Below are 16,155 nucleotides of genomic sequence, written 5' to 3'. Positions count from 1 at the left end.
TAATTATCTTCCGCATTTCTATCCAGCCGCAGCCTCGGCCGCTTCACCTCGGCCTGCTATGAACAGGCTCAGTTCAATCCCCACCTCTTCTCTGGTGATGCGGCCTCCAGGGGCCAGTCTGGAGTGGTGGGTTCCTTCAACCCCTACCTGCAGGGGGCCTCGCTCAACGTTCCCGGCCTGGAGGGTTACCAGGGTGGGGGAATGGGGACCGGCAGCTATGGCGCCCCCTCTGCACTACAGCAGGCCCTGCTCTCCCCAACTCCTCTGGACTACCGCCCCCCACAGCAGCACGTCACCCCCACCCTGCAGGGCCTCCTGTCTCCCCGTCACTCCCTAACAGGCCACGCTGACCCACGGCTGCCCCCGCAAGACCTGGCTGCCCTGCTGAAGAGGCACAGCCCGCGGCCGTGCCCTGCTCCCCAGACGTCACCCAGCGGTGCTCCCCAAGAGTACGGAGAGATGCTGCTCCTCCGCCAGCTCAGCCAGGGTGAGAGCTTGGAGCCTGGGGCTCAGCAGGGTGCCCCCGTAGGCCAACACTACCACCACCTCCTCCAGATCCAACCCCCAAACGTCCAGCCCCAGCAGCACCCAGCCCAGGGGCCGTGTCCCGGCTTACCTCACTCAGAGAGCATGGAGGAGGATGAGGGGCCGGCCGCTTACCACCACCTACATGAGGGGCTGCTGGCCAAGGCAGGCGAGGCTCATGAGCTCCTTGGGCCGCCTCGAGGAGGCACCCCGCCCTACAACTCTCCTACACACAGGCAGTGTGGCTACATGAGGAATGCTCCAGCAACTAGGGGTAAGACTGTTTAAGCAGCTGCAGTTAAATCAGAGAAGATTGGGCTTTTTGAAAGGTGGGGCTAAAGGATACAGGTTTCAGGCAGAAGCTGCAAAGAAAAGGTTTAGCACTATGAGAAATATAAAGGTTTTTTTTTGGACACCACCATGAAAACAGTTTCTAGTATAAACTTGTGTGCACTATGTGTCTTTTAACATTAGCTCCAGAGTGGTTACATTTTTACTTTTCTTGACAAAGCCGTCACAAAGTGTATTCATTATCTACATATGCCTATCTTTGTCTGTCAGAATCTGAACAAGTGGACTGCAGGCCCCAGGGGCAGGCCATGGAGGTGCCTGATCATAATGGTGTGGGCTATACTCGAGGTCCCCAGGGTGACACCTATAGGTCCCGTGGACATCTACAACGTCACCACACCATCCAGACTTGTGACGATGCCTATGTGAGTGAAGCCTAGCTGCTTGTTTCTACAGACCACACTGACCAATCAAACAGGCCTGAGAGGCATGGACACATTATCAGCATACCCAATCATCAAGTTCTTACTTATCATGGCTGCTTGAAGCTGTTCTTTAAGTATGAATTAGTCTAAAATGTTTTTTCACCGCCTGTCATTTAGGATCAGGCAGACCCCATGTCAGGGATGAGCCTTATGGCCGGGAAGGCACTAAGCTCTGCTCGCATGTCGGACATTCTCAGCCAGACGTCACTGACGGGAAGCCAGCAGCTGCGCCAGAGGGAAGAGGCTGGTCAGTGGAGGGCGTGCATCCATCTACCTGTTTAAACACAACTCAGCACATTGTGAGGTTTGTCTTTGTCCACATTAGTAACACATGTGTGTTTCCCATGCAGAGTGTAATGTGGAAGAGGATCTCCATGCTGCAGCCTGTTACCCTTCCTCCTGCACCAGTGACATGCTCCTCAGCTACAAGCCCCCTGATCTGCAATACAGCATGGAGCAGGCTGGGGTCTAGCACGGGTATATACACACACACACACACACACACACACACACACACACACACACATTTAATGGCTACATATACAAGGTCTTTTTCCCCAATATGTATGTGTGTTGCTTCAAGATGCATCGCCTCTTTACTCCTTAATCAGCAAGTTCCCTTGTGCTCCCTATAACCTTGTAAAGCACTACTATGTATAGTTCATATAATAACCATGTTTATAACCTTATCATCCACAATGCCATCTTCATATTTGTCTGTTTTATCTTTTTACTCTCACTCCTGTGGTCTCAAATAATGTTATTTCTTTGACACAAATTAAACAAAAGTCAAATAGAAAGCTATAACAGGGGTGAGGGTCATTTAAAATATTCACATAATCAGGCCAATATATTTTGTAGAGCTGCTTCCCCAGCAACTATAGTCTTTTATGATTGACCTTGAGAAACAGATTTTAAAAAGGATTGTCAAAATGGAAATCAGAGGATTCCAGGTTATCCTGATTTATAGTTTTCAATATGGGTCAAGCTCCAAAATACACTGTATTCCGCATTTCCCATAATGCAACTTGACTGAATCTTTCTTTACACACCCACTGCCTGCTCTGTCCCCATGCCTTTCAAACACCACACCCCTAGTTAGATGTTGTCCTCATGATCAAGCCAAGATGCCTCGATGACATCATCGGGGATTACAAAAATGAACAGTTTCTCCTTGGCTGTGTGTCCTGATAGGAAGCTGCGTATCCTGTCTACAGCGGTCCATATCAGCCATCCTGAGTTGTGTTGACTTGAGTTGAGCAGCATCACGCCAAACCACCGCCGTCTGCCCAAGCAGGGAGCGCTCTACGTCCATCTTGTCTGTCTCCATCTGTCCCTGGGAGGGCAAGTCTGCACCAGAGAGAGAGGGGGGGGATGTAGACATTTTAGAGGAGGTGGGGAGGGGGGGGGGGGGTCACAGGTGGGGGCTTCAAAGGTCAAAGTGCCAGCATCTTCTGCACAGTCATCCAGCATGCATTGCTGCTGGTTGCTCTCCTGATTTCCCCTGCCATCACGGGTTAGTTGATGTTTCCACTCCTCCCTCTCTTCAACTCAACCCCCTCACCTCCCCCCCATACAAACCTGGCCTACCTAAACCCCCCCCCCCCCCCAGATGCCTACCTGATGCCCCAACACAATCCCCCACTGTTCATCTTTAAGTCCCTCTATTAACGGTTGGCCAACTTCATAATGTGCCTCAATGGCCAACACATCCATACACTCAATTGTCGCCAGAGTCCAATAACACAATAAACATACACACAGCTGCCACAAACCCAAAGTATTCACAATAGGTGAGAGTGTGTGTGTATGTGTGTGCATGACTGAGAAGAAGAGGTGAGCGGAGGGGAAAGGTGTGTGTGTGTGTGTGTGTGTGTGTGTGTGTGTGTGTGTGTGTGTGTGTGTGTGTGTGTGTGTGTGTGTGTGTGTGTGTGTGTGTGTGTGTGTGTGTGTGTGTGTGTGTGTGTGTGTGTGTGTGTGTGTGTGTGTGTGTGTGTGTGTGTGTGTGGTCCAGTCTGATGATCATTCCGGAGCAGGCTGATATCTCAGCGAGGGCAGTGGTGACCCCCCCCCCCTTTTGGAGCGGGTGGCAGGGCGCTTTGGGTCTGGCAACAAATCCGCTCTCTCCAAAGATGGAGCTCAGTGACACAAACCAGCTCTCTCATTGTTTTTATTTTATTTTTTAATTTTTTTTCTTCATCGTGTTCTGGTATTCATTTTTATTTTTTTTTATTTTAGTTTTAAAACTTCATTTTTACGGCTAATGTCATTGTAGGCATTATGGTCAATATTGTTACTCTTACTGTTATTACTGTTTTCTGTAAAAGAGGTTTTATTATAATGGATATTATTATTAAAGGAAATACAGTTCTGTGTTGCAAGAAGGACAACATTGTTCTTTGATTACTTAATTCTGCACTTTCGGTTCAAGCTATCCTCTCTGTCTGTTTACCCCCTCCTGCAGCTCTCTGTCACGCTTTTCAAAACCCCCCCCCCCCCCCCCCCGAGCCCCCAACTTTTCCCCCCGAACCTTATGTTACCAACCCCTCTCCTTTTCCCTCCATCCTCCTCTCTTCCATGTCAGTGACAGTGTATTGCATTGTGGGTAGTTTTACCAAACATTTTGCTCCTTTTTCCTTGTACAGTGACGCCATGTATAGAACGCTATTGCAATTTCTGTATCAAATCCTATCTCTTTTTGTTACTATGTTGTTGTTGTTTTTAGAAGGATGTCGGGGAGGCTTTTTTTTTTTATATCGGTATTGTTTTATCATTTGTAATTTTCGGATGTCTTCAAAATGTTTTTTTGTTATTTTTTTTTGAATGAATCTTGAGATTTCTAGCCAAAAGAAAACAGAGAAAAGAGAGTCGGTGCTCTTTCTGTGTCGTCAAAAAGATTGTTCTTATTTGTTTTAATATTATTATTATTATTATATATATCGAGACACTTGAATAAGAGGAGAGTAATTATTTTGTGTTGCTTTTTAAAGTATCATTTCAAATGGATGTTGTTGTGACTGTCATTCTTGTCGATGTTTGGGCCTGTTTTTTTTTTCTCCTGGTAACGTTGGCCGTGGCAGGCTATACAGGCTACACGGGGGTCAGGCTTCGGGCTTGGTCTGGGTTGGTTCGGGTGCTACAGAGACTTTGACTCTCCAAAAGAGACGGAAAAAAAGACAAAAAAACAAGGGGAATAACTTGTAAAATAGCTGACATATCATTCAAAACATCACAAGGGTGGAAATGGACAAACCCACTTCTCTTTCGTTGTCTCGCTGCCCTGCCTGCCTATCTGCTGTGATCCTCCCTCCATCTTTTACTTACAACGGCTTCTGATCGGACCACGCCTTACGGACATGGCCCCCTCCCCCCTTCCCCCAAGTTAACTAACTTGTTTCTATGGCTACAACAACAACTAACTATTGCTCCCTCACCCCAAGCCGCGAAGGGAAGATCGGAGGAGGTGATTGGTGCATTTCATGAACAGTAAATTGGATATTGCTTGTGGTTGGATTTACCTGGACACACCTCCAAAAACCTTTTTTTAAAAGGGAAACGTTACAGGAGGTCAGGATGGGGAATGAGGCTGTCAGTGTTGGAATTGGACTTCCACAACACAAGGGTCAGAGTGGGGCAAGCGTGTGCCGGTTTCGTCCTGACACAGCCAAATGGAGGCTACAGCACACTGGGCCACAACAGAAGATTGAATGCCCCCCCCCCCCCCCCCTTTTTTCTTCCTTACCTTTTTTTTTAATTAAGTTTTATCCCCCCCCCCCCTCCCCTTTTTACAGTGCCCATGGATATTGAGTCTATATTGGACCAGCGAGAGACTGTGGTGCAAAATAATATAGCTCCACTTGTTATGCGTTCATATATAACGGCTAAGGTTTCACACAATACCTGGCCACACACACGGCTTGACTTTTATTCCCTGTTCTACGGTTAACATCTGAGAGGGGTAGATGGTGTCATGCAGCAGCAGCGCCCCTGTGCTTTCCATTCTGCTTTCCACCGTGTCACTTCCTGTTTACCAACGTTCTCACTCCTCTACAGAGCAGATGGGATTAGGTTTAGCTGTGTGTGTGTGTGTGTGTGTGTGTGTGTGTGTGTGTGTGTGTGTGTGTGTGTGTGTGTGTGTGTGTGTGTGTGTGTTGTATACAGGAGTTAACAGCGAGAAGGGATGCTATACGTGAAGTGAACTCCCAATATATTAGGCCTATGTGTGTTTTCAGTTTTTCTTCCCAAATGGAACAGAAATAGCTTGCTTCCCTTCCATGTCCGTGCTCCCCTCTCAACTCTTACTCATCCCCAGCTTTTAGACATGGGTCCTCTTGTTTTTTTTCTCTCATTGTTTACACCAAGCCAAAAACAAACTGAGATCTGGAAGAGAGAGGATCTTTTGGGGACTTGTTGGGAGAGGAAATGGGCTGGAATGGAAGAAGACATGTGAAACGTTCTAGTCCCGTAGGCAGGATAAGAAAAAAAAAACTTCTAAAATTAAGAGCACAGGCTCCAGCAGGTCTCACATTGTGTTGTCCAGTATACCTGAGAGCCTTTGTTTTTTCAGATCTGTGTGAGAGGTCCATACACAGGAAAGGGACCGGTGGAGTCAATGGAAAGCACCGAAGCTCTGTTTCTCACTCGCACACAAACACACACACACACACACACACACACACACACACACACACACACACACACACACACACACACACACACACACAGAGACAACACACACATATCTGCCTGATCAGACTGACACCCCTCCTCTCTTATCTTCCCAGCCTCCCTGCTCAGCAAGCCAGCTCTCTGCTCTACTCCTGTTTCTTATAGGTTCAATTTATAGTTTCTCTCTTGGTTCATTTTGTCGTTTTTTTTTTATTTTATTTTATTTTATGTTCATTTCTGTCGAGTACAACAATACTAAAGTGCAACAACAAACGATTAAAAAGAATATCAACCAAACTGAGATGAATAAATAAATAAATATATATAAATAAAGAAATAATTTAAAAAGGTCCCTGACTTTTGTGTCTTTGTTTTACCTGCTGCAAGCATATCTGCATATATATTTCTGGATTTACAGTAATATAAATAGGGGACTATTATTATGGCTGCAAAAATGTACTGGCATTTCTTTTATTGCTTTCATAATTATAGGTGAAATGGGGCAGAGAGGGGAATGGCATGCAGAGAATGACCACGGGCTGGATTCGAACCCATGGTCTGTTGCTTGAGGACTGAGCCTCTATGGATGGGGGTGAAGAAACATGGTGGTGGCATTATCGTGTAAAAAAATCTGTAAGTATTCCGAAGACTTGAAGCTGGGGCAGGGGTTCACCTTCCAGCAGGACAACAACTCTAAACATACAGCCAGGTCTGGAATGGAATAGAAACGTAAAGATCACAGCATAGTCATGTATTAGAATGGCCCAGTCCAGACCTAAATCCAATTGAAAATCTCCGGAAAAACTTGAAAATTGCTGTTGACAGACGCTCTCCATCCAATCTGACTGAGCTTGAGCTATTTTGCAAAGAAGAATTGTCAAAAATGTCATTATGTAGATTTGCAACGTTGTAGAGACATATCCCAATAGACTTGGAGGTGTAATTGCAGCGAAAGATGGTTCTACAAAGTATTGACTCTGGGGGGCGGATTCCTTTTGCATGCCACACTTCAGTTTTTTATTTATAAAAAAAAAATAAAAAAATTGAAAACGTATCATTTTCATTCCACTTCACAATTATGCACAACTTTGTGTTGGTCTATCACATAAAATCCCAATAAAATACATTTAAGTTTGTGGTTGTAATAATGTGACAAAATGTGGAAATACTTTTTCAGGGGTATGATTATTTTTGCAAGCCACTACCACTTTTTCTGAATGACAGCAAACCTACTTTGGAATTATTCTACGGCAATTTGTTGTTATCGACTGACAAAAACACTGATGTGTTTATATATATCTACTGCACATTGATCTGATAACAGCTGATATCTGCCTGACCCATCTGGCTTTATTAGCTGCAATGTGATGGATTTTATTCCACATCTGATTCCCCCTCTATCTGATGGAGAATTGACTAAATCTATGAAGATGTACAAATGTTAGTCACATTTGCCATCACTGCAGCATACAGATACAAATTAAAACCAGTGGCTGCCTGCAGGGTGGAATCTTTTTTATAATGGTCCTTTATATGAATGTATGAATATGTCTATTGTGGTACATGTTGAGGACAATATTTCCCTTGACCAAATCTAGCAGGAGAAAGCTGTTTATGTCCTGTCTTGTCAGCAGGATGTTAACTGTATCCACTTTAGTGATGCTTCAAAGTGTTTTAAAATAAGCAGCTTGTTTCATCCTAACCCTGACCCTGTTCCACTGATGACTGGAGTTAATGGAAAGGGATATGCAGTATTTAATCCATGCGTAGCTTATCGGCCTTCCCATCAAAACATATTTTTATAACAGAGCTTCCTCAGGCGAATCAGGGGCATCTTCCTCAGAAACGAAGCCATTTTTTTTATCTCCAGAGAATTAGATAATAAAAATATAAAAGACAGTATTTCCTGAGGAGTCATTTCAGCTTGATTTTTTTTGGCATGACCCTCAGGATACATCCCCAGTATGTGAGTGTTGTTCTTTTGTCTGCTGCCTCCTGGCTGCGGTGCCCTGCAGGCTGCTGCTGCTGTAGCTACAGCTGCACTGCAGAGGCTCTTTCCAGTCTGAAGTAATAGAGCGCAGACGGTGCGAGCCATGTCGAACGTCTGCCTTTTGTAGCCTCTATCAGGGGGGTTACTTTAACATGCCCGCTGATGGACAGCAGTGATGGAGGATAGGGAGAGCTCTTGTAATCCACCTTAACTGACAGTTTACTCTCCTCACAGCTCCATCTTGTAGTAGTGGATCGTTAAATATGGACTTTGTGAACCGAGCTGCTTCTATTTTGCTTCTAGCCTGTGTATCCTTCTCTCCTCTCCTCTCCTCTCCTCTCCTCTCCTCTCCTCTCCTCTCCTCTCCTCTCTTTCTTTCTTTCTCTCTCTCCCTCCTCCCCTCCCACTCTCCGTCCTCAGAGTGACGCCAGCGTGACTGCCTGCGTCAGCCAGCCCCTGCCAGCTATAGTGAGCGTTGCTACTGGATCTGCCGTACCATGCAGAGAGCCCTGTTTGTGTGTGTGTGTGTGAGAGAGTGTGGGTGTGAGTCTGTGTGTGTAATTGTATGAGGGTATACACAGATGGGAAAGCAACTGATTCAGGGAGGGCTGCCTCTCATCTTTCCGCTGTTATTATCACCATCCTTCGCTCTCCATCCTCTGCTCTCCTCCTCTGCTGCCATGGAGCTCCAGCAGGCTGAATCACACCAGCGTCTGCAGAGAGGGCTGAGGTAAGAGTATGTTGTGTGTGTGTGTGTGTGTGTGTGTATGTGGCACAGGGCACTATTTGTTTATGTGGGTGCACACACATCTGCATCGAAAGGCCTGCATGCAGCCTTGCAAAGTGTAGCATGTGTATGTTTAGTCCTACAGATGCTGCCTCAAGATCATGCTGCTGTGATTGCAGTGCAAACCGAGTATCCTTCTGTCATGTGTGTGTGTGTGTAGTGAAAAAGAATTTGCTTTTTTTTTCCGTATGTGTATGGCTACTGTATGAGTGTTTCCTTGATGGCTCAGTTCCTGCTTTCGTCCGAGGTGCTCACACCGATCACGTGACCCAGATTGAAATCGAGCACCACTAGCATTACTCATTCGCACATAGTGCACTCACTGTGTGTGTGTGCGTCACCATCGATCCAGGCAGGCCTGTGTTGTGTTGTAGTGATGATGGGCTAAGTCTGAAAAATCAAAGCAAGGGCGGGCAGTGAATTATTGAACAGTGAGAGGTCACTGTTTGCGAAAAGTCTTGTGTCTATTACTGTGTCCATATTGCATTCAGTTTCTTTGTTCCTTTAGGCTTGCATTTCAATCTCACCCATAATATTCTTTGTCTTTAAAAGAGAGAGAATTCCTCACAACCACAAACCAAACCTATAAATCCTAATGTACTGGTATGATATGCTTTTTTTGAGATATCCGTCTTTGAGATTTCTGAAGGTGGATCCATAGAACTTTAACGTTATGTTCAATTATACATCAAGTAACTAGTGTCCACATGTATGTTCTTGTCCAAGCAGGTAGATGCGTGCGTGGTGCTCCACTGGGCCAGTATGGAGCGTGGGTGTCTGAGGTGGGCATCGGGCTCTGCTGTGGTCTTCCTTCACACACTGGCCTTATCCTGGACAGGTGAGGCACAAAGCAACTGAAACCTATTGAACACGACCCATTCCTTCTGCACAATTGGGATCCAACCAAAATGAACTTCTGGGTCTGGGAATTTCCCAAAACGCTTGACATTGTTTTGCCTCTCATTTACCCATGCACTCATACACCTATGGCAGCAACAACCATGCAGAGTGCAAGCCAACTGGCAGGAGCAATTTAGGGCGCACTGTTTTGCCCAAGGTCAATTGGGCAAAACAGGAGGCAGGAGTCGAACAACCAACCCTGCGATCAGTGAACAACGTTAACCTAATGGGGGTGGTGTTCCATGCTCAAGAGATTAAGAAAAGGTTATTTGTTGTGGACTAAGACAAAACGCCACAAAAAATATTATGAAGACCCTCACCCAAAAATTGTTGAGGATTTTGTTCATTTAGACTGAACAATCTTATGTTAGCCTAGCCCAGTCCCTGAACTAGGCTAAGCGGTTGCTAGCTGTAGATTAATATTTAAAAGAAAAGAAAGGAAAGTTATAAAGTCTAAAAAGTCTAAATAAGTTGTAATACATTTTTTTGTTACCTTTTCAGTTGGGTTAGATGGAAGTTGAGGATGAAAAGTCATAATTTGCCATGTTTTTTGCCACCACAGTCCTGTTACTCCCACATCAAAACTAATGCTGTACTCACAGGTGCGATGGAGCACGCCCCCAAAATTGACGGAAGGCAGCTGGCAGCTTTGACATTACAGGAGAACATGACACACCGGTTCAAGTGCCAATCAGACAGCTGGGACCACCGTGCCCCTCCCATGCTAACCTGGTACCTGAACGGGGAGAGGCAGAGGCAGCTGTCACCCAACCGCGGGCGCCTTGTTATGACGTCACAGGAAAGTTCTGAGGTCAAGAGACTGCCTGGCAAACATCACAACAGCACGTTCCGTCTGCGGCCCAAGAAGTGGGACAGGGAGCTGGTGTGCGTCGCATCAAACCCCCGTACAGGAGAGAGCTACAACGCCACTGTCAAACTCAACGTCCAGTGTGAGTCTGTGTGGAATACTCCGGGATTGAAAGCGCACCCCGCTATTTCCTGTTGGATGAACAATAGGGGTGAAAATCGCTGGTTTCATCACGATACAATATTAGATCGACTAATTGGACAACGATACGAAATTTGCCGATATCACAAAGTCTGCCTCGAGACAACTTCAAACCTGTTACATTTATATCAAAAACAGCTAAAATATGGTTTAATCATTTTATTGCTGAGCTTTTCGATATAGTTGAATGAAAAACAATTCATTCTTTTAGTGGCAACAGTGTCACAAACAGACGCACAAAGAGATTATCAACATAAAAGCGTACTGTATACAAACAAATCGATATATGAGTCTATATCGTATCAATGTATCGTAAATTAACACACAAAACGAACATGAGTGGTTTCTCTCCTGTCTCCCAGTCCAGCCAGAGATCCTCAGGGTGAATGCCCACCACAGTGAAACCTCAGAGGCAGGCCTTTCCCTGGTCCTTTTCGCCTTGGTGCGCTCCAACCCGCCTGCCACCATCACCTTTGTGGACCAGTCTGGCCAGCTGGTGGCCAACACCTCAGACCTCCTGGTCCTGGACTCACGAAGCTACCCCTGGCTGACCAATCACTCACTGAGGGTCATGCTCGGTAGCCTATCAGGGAATGTCTCCATGAACGCCAGCAACAGTGTAGGAACGGTGCAGAGCAACCTCACACTGGCAGGTGAGTGATAGTAAAAGGCAAACAAACAGTGAACTGATAAAGTCTCTTTAACCATAAGCTAACCATCTCCTGGATGTAACTTCATATTTACCATACAGACATGAGTGTATCAATCATTTCCCTGGCAATACCTGATCTTGAGCAAGATTCACGTTTGTTTCTTCCCCACAGATCGGTCTGGACTTTCTCCAATCTCTGTGGGTAGGAGTCAAAAAAGATAGGGCCAATCAGGATCCACGTTCAGACCTAAGATAATCCCGTATAGTGGTCGGCATCTTCTGATTGCTCCATGTAGTAGTCAATCTAGCCTGGTTAAACCAGTGTAGTAGCCGAATTGTTCCCCATGGCTTGACAATAGACAAGGCGGCAGACTGGACTTTTCATCAGTGTTCAAGTTTGTTTCAGAAGATTCCAGACAGGACATTTACAGAGGACTTGGTGGAGCATTGAAGCAGCAGGCTGAGATGCCAGCATTGGCTCTCTCCTTAAAGCTACAGAACAGTGTCTTATCTTATTTGTGGGGTGCATCACGTGTTATCAATATCCCAGAATAGACAACTCCTTTCATCACAACAAGTCGAACACAAGTCCTTTTTATAGGTGTTTTCATCTCTTACCATTGACCCCGCAACCTTTAGAACCATCTGCTCTGCAAACTCTGTTATTATAGAGGCTATTCAAATTCACCACACCAGCCATATCTCAAATCACAATCTTATACGCTGATCCAAGTTGTCAACAACTACACGATCCAATCAGGGGCTGGCTTCTACAAACAGATGGAAAGTCAGGGGGGCCTGTCTGATTGTAGACGAGATTGACGACTACGTGAACCAATCAGGGGCTGCCTTCCACTAACGGATGGGGCCTGGCTCCTCCCCACTGAGACTGGAGAAAGTCCAGACTGATCTGCACAAGAGAAATTCACGAGAAGCTGGTTTCCCCATGCTTATCAATTGTCTTATCTAACTCCAGGTAAGAACATATTGTACCAAATACCAAGATATCAAACTGTTCCTCTTCCTCTCCCTCCTTCTCTCTCCAGAGTTCCTGCAGACTCGGGTGGAGGTGCCCATGCTGGGGATAGTGACTGGGGGAGCCATGGCCTTCATGGCCCTGCTCATCCTCAGTCTGATAGTTCTCTGCCTCATGCAAAAAAACAAGAGCAAGTCCATTGGTGAGACAAGATTGTGTTTGTGTCAGCAGGAAATATTGCAAATGTAGCATACATCTCATTATATAACACTTATTCAGCAGAATAATACATCTCCTTGTATTATGTTACAGATGAGCCTGTGGAGATTATCATGACCAAGAAAAGGTAAATAGAGGGAACTACCTCAGAAGAATCTGAATGATATGCTTAGCAGAAACATCAGATACAGGGGGAACTAGCTTGTGGTATGTCAACAAGTACCAAAAAAACATATTGGAGTCAGGTCATCATCATGAGGTTTCCAGACAACCAGCGGAGAGTCCATGAAGTAACTCATCAGACTAAAATGTAATCTGGCATAGGCTGAAACGCCTATAAAACCATGTCATGCCGTTTTCACTTTTTAATTTGAACAAATATTAAATATAGTAGAAGTGAGCGTAAAAGGTGCTGGTCAGTGGCTTTTGTTGCCGTTTAACAGAGCCAGGCTAGCTGTGTCCCCATGTTCCCAGTATCTGTGCTAAATTAAGCTAATTAGCTTCCGGCTGTAGCTTAACTAAGAAACCAAATAAGCAAATTTTCCAGAAATGTTTAACTATTTATTCAACTATTCTGATGCTATTATGCTACATTACCCACCTCAGTCACTTGGAGAATATAAAAACTTCTTATCCAATATATCTTCTTGTGATAACTAAACCCCCCTCCTTGAATTGATACCACACTGACACTGTATGCACACCTCATCTGATCATTTCCTTCCCAGCATAGCATATCGGAGGTAAAACAATGATGGTAGCACTTTTTGCTCTTATGAATACTTAATGTCCATCCAGTGCTGACTGATAACATGTCTAATCCAAGTTGGATATCCCGTCTCCATATTTGGTTCCCAGTGACTCTGCCATTCTGAAGGTGGAGAAAGCTGTTAAAACCTACATCCCCAGAGAGAACATGTCTCTGCCTTCCAACATGCAGCTCAACGACCTCAGCACTTTGAGGAGAGGTAACGATTTTACACACCAACAGCCTAACCTCATACTGTGGTAAGGGGGGGGGAGGGGGGACATGTGGTGGGGGCTTATTTCTGAAATGCTGAGTTGAATTAATGGGTCATACGATGGCCAAAGTCTGGAGGTTAGCTAAATAAAGCAAAAGTCAGTCAATAAACACCACTCAATATTTCACTTGTTTTGAGTCAAAGATTTGAAGTAAATGACAACACAAAAGTTTTTATGTGTGCCATGTCTTTGATTTGTGCATAGAGGCCTTTTAATCATAATGTCAGTGGGTAATGTAGTGCCGAATGGTTTCCCCATGGCGACAAAGACAGAGGCATCAGACTGGACTTTTTCATCAGTGTTCCAAGTTTATTTCAGAGATTCCAGAAGACATACAGAGGATTTTATAGTAAGCATCGAGCAGCTGTGAGCAAGGGGGCTCTCCCCAAAAGCTGCTAGTACACGCTTACTCACAGTCTTATATCAGTGTGTGTGTGTGGGGGGGGGGGGGGGGGGGTGTCAGGTATCTGCAAATAGACATGTTGTTTCATCACAACAAGTCCCAATAACAAGTCCTTACATAGGTGTTTTCGTCTCTTACCAGTGACCCCTAACCTTTGTAAGACTCTCTGCTCAGCAAAGTCTGGTTAATAGCTTTTTAATCCACCACAGTGACACTACTGACTGTGGTATGGGAGGCTGGGGTTGAGTCCTCCGATAAGTCCTTTGGCATGAACCTTAATCTCTCTCTTTCTAATAATAATATTAATACATATATGTGCTTGAGTTTAAGTGGAACAGTCTGAAAGTGGTGTCATAGTAGTATTAAAATCAACTGATTTTGAATTCAACTCAAACAAGTGATGCTGAACTTGTTCTGTAGTTCCCCTGTGATCTGTAGCAAATGAGCCAAGTTTCCCACTATTTCCAAACCCTCTATCAAAACATCCTTTTAACGCTGGTTTTACACCCTCTCTTACAAGCTTCATCTAACCAGCAAGCAGGAACAAAAACAAGTGTATTTATTTACCCAGAACAACCTTTTCTTACACCTCCTTTGCATTCTGCTGTGTCCCCCTCGCAGCCCGAGAGGCCGCCCAACAGAACAGTGTGGGAGAGGAGGAGGAGGATCTGTCTTTAGCCTACGCCGCCAGAGGTCAGGGAAAACACACTCTGATACTCTTGCATTTTTCATGGTTTACACTTGAAGATTCGGCGTGGAGGAGAGGCAGTGCTCGCTGGTTGTCTGTGTTTGTTTAACCTTTTATATTTGTATTTCTATTCCTCCCTGTCAACCAGGTTTTGCAAGATATCCGATGGTGGGCTACATCTATAAGGTGAACAGCACAAGCAGTGAGGAGATATGGCTCTGACTGTCTTCTATAGGTCACAAACAGAAGCGCTCACCACTCAAGCGCGCCCACACACACACACACACACACACACACACACACACACACACACACACACACACACACACACACACACACACACACACACACACACACACACACACAAACACACACAACAATATACATGCATGCATAACAAGGCTGCTTCCAACGGTGCAGCTTTCTAAGAGGGAACCCAGAAAAAACTGCCATTCAATGTAGCATTCAACCAGTCATCAGTCTGCATCAAGCTGGACCAGGATGACCAGGAAGCAAAAAAACTGTACTGCTGCCTTGTGGTCTGAACAATGCAAAGTGTGAACTCTACATCTAGTTAATGCTCATACCCTGTACGTCTTGACATGATCTCTTCCTGTAACCACAATGATCATAATGTCTGGAGGACCTCAAGGGACATGGACATTGTAATAGAACATTATGGTTATTTAAAAACAAATTGTACATTACAAAAAGGAATGTATCAATGGGTTTATTATACATATATTAATTAATCCATTGTTAAAAAGAGGAACTGTAAAAAGATCTTATACATGAAACTCAAATTCATTTTTAAATACATTGTTTAAATACATAAATAAATCATTTGAAAATACATTGAAGAATTCCCTAAATAAGTGAGTGCATTTAAGAATAAATTAAAGTTTAATTTGTAAAATCGTTGAATAATTCATCTGTTTAATTATGGATTCATTATTCGGTTTGTAAACTAATTTAATAAGTCCTGTTTTTTTCTTCATGTACAGTTACGTATTGACACAAATGCTCTATTGCACTGTGCATGTCTCTTGAGGGCCTCTATAACAATGTCCCTGTTGCATTATCGGAATGCATTAAATGTTCTACGCTAACAGCAGAATGTACTGTAGCTACGTGAGATTTGACATTTTGACTAATAACATATTATATAGAAAACAAGATGGTACCTGATGAAATAGTAAGTATTTCTATATGGAAATGTGACATGTCATGTATTGTATATTTGTATGCATAATGTATAATGTGTATAAAAGAGGACGTCTAAAATAAAGATAATATTGAGATTATATGAAGTAAATGCTGGAGCCGCTGTGGTTTCATTGGCACTCACCAGGGGGCGCTGGGAGGTGCTTTATCGGCTAGAAAAGATGGAGGACTTCCTGTAAGTGATGAGTGTGTCTGACATGATGGTACTACTGATGACAGTGTGCTGCGTGACTGACAGTCAAAGAACTGTTGCATTTCGTGACAGAGAAATAAGATGCTCTCTTTCTTTTTTCTACAATAGCAGGTGCAGGAGAC

General features: G+C 44.5%; 2 protein-coding genes across 4 annotated transcripts in view; both read left to right on the top strand.

Annotated features, from left to right (window-relative positions):
• Positions 1 to 6,305, top strand: part of sik3 (SIK family kinase 3) — a 37,922-nt gene extending 31,617 nt beyond the window's left edge. For all 3 annotated transcript variants that reach the window (XM_080053979.1, XM_080053978.1, XM_080053977.1), the window contains 5 exons: positions 27 to 799; positions 1,087 to 1,241; positions 1,419 to 1,548; positions 1,652 to 1,778; positions 2,496 to 6,305. In XM_080053979.1, the coding sequence (XP_079910105.1) occupies positions 27 to 799; positions 1,087 to 1,241; positions 1,419 to 1,548; positions 1,652 to 1,773 (1,180 nt within the window). In that variant the 3' untranslated portion in view covers positions 1,774 to 1,778; positions 2,496 to 6,305. The remainder of the gene's footprint in view (positions 1 to 26; positions 800 to 1,086; positions 1,242 to 1,418; positions 1,549 to 1,651; positions 1,779 to 2,495) is intronic.
• Positions 6,306 to 9,479: 3,174 nt separating this feature from the next.
• tmem25 (transmembrane protein 25) lies at positions 9,480 to 14,838 on the top strand (the record flags this gene model as incomplete). Its single annotated transcript, XM_080025120.1, is given in 9 exon segments — positions 9,480 to 9,498; positions 9,501 to 9,584; positions 10,249 to 10,596; positions 11,018 to 11,308; positions 12,354 to 12,485; positions 12,596 to 12,629; positions 13,361 to 13,470; positions 14,550 to 14,621; positions 14,765 to 14,838. Coding segments are annotated over 9 exon segments (1,164 nt in total).
• Between the last annotated feature and the right edge of the window lie 1,317 nt (positions 14,839 to 16,155).

Source organism: Ammodytes marinus, assembly GCF_949987685.1.
Source record: "Ammodytes marinus genome assembly, chromosome: 3".
Classification (NCBI taxonomy): Eukaryota; Metazoa; Chordata; class Actinopteri; order Uranoscopiformes; family Ammodytidae; genus Ammodytes; species Ammodytes marinus.
Note: the sequence above shows the minus strand (reverse complement) of the source record. Positions and strands in the feature narration are given on the sequence as shown.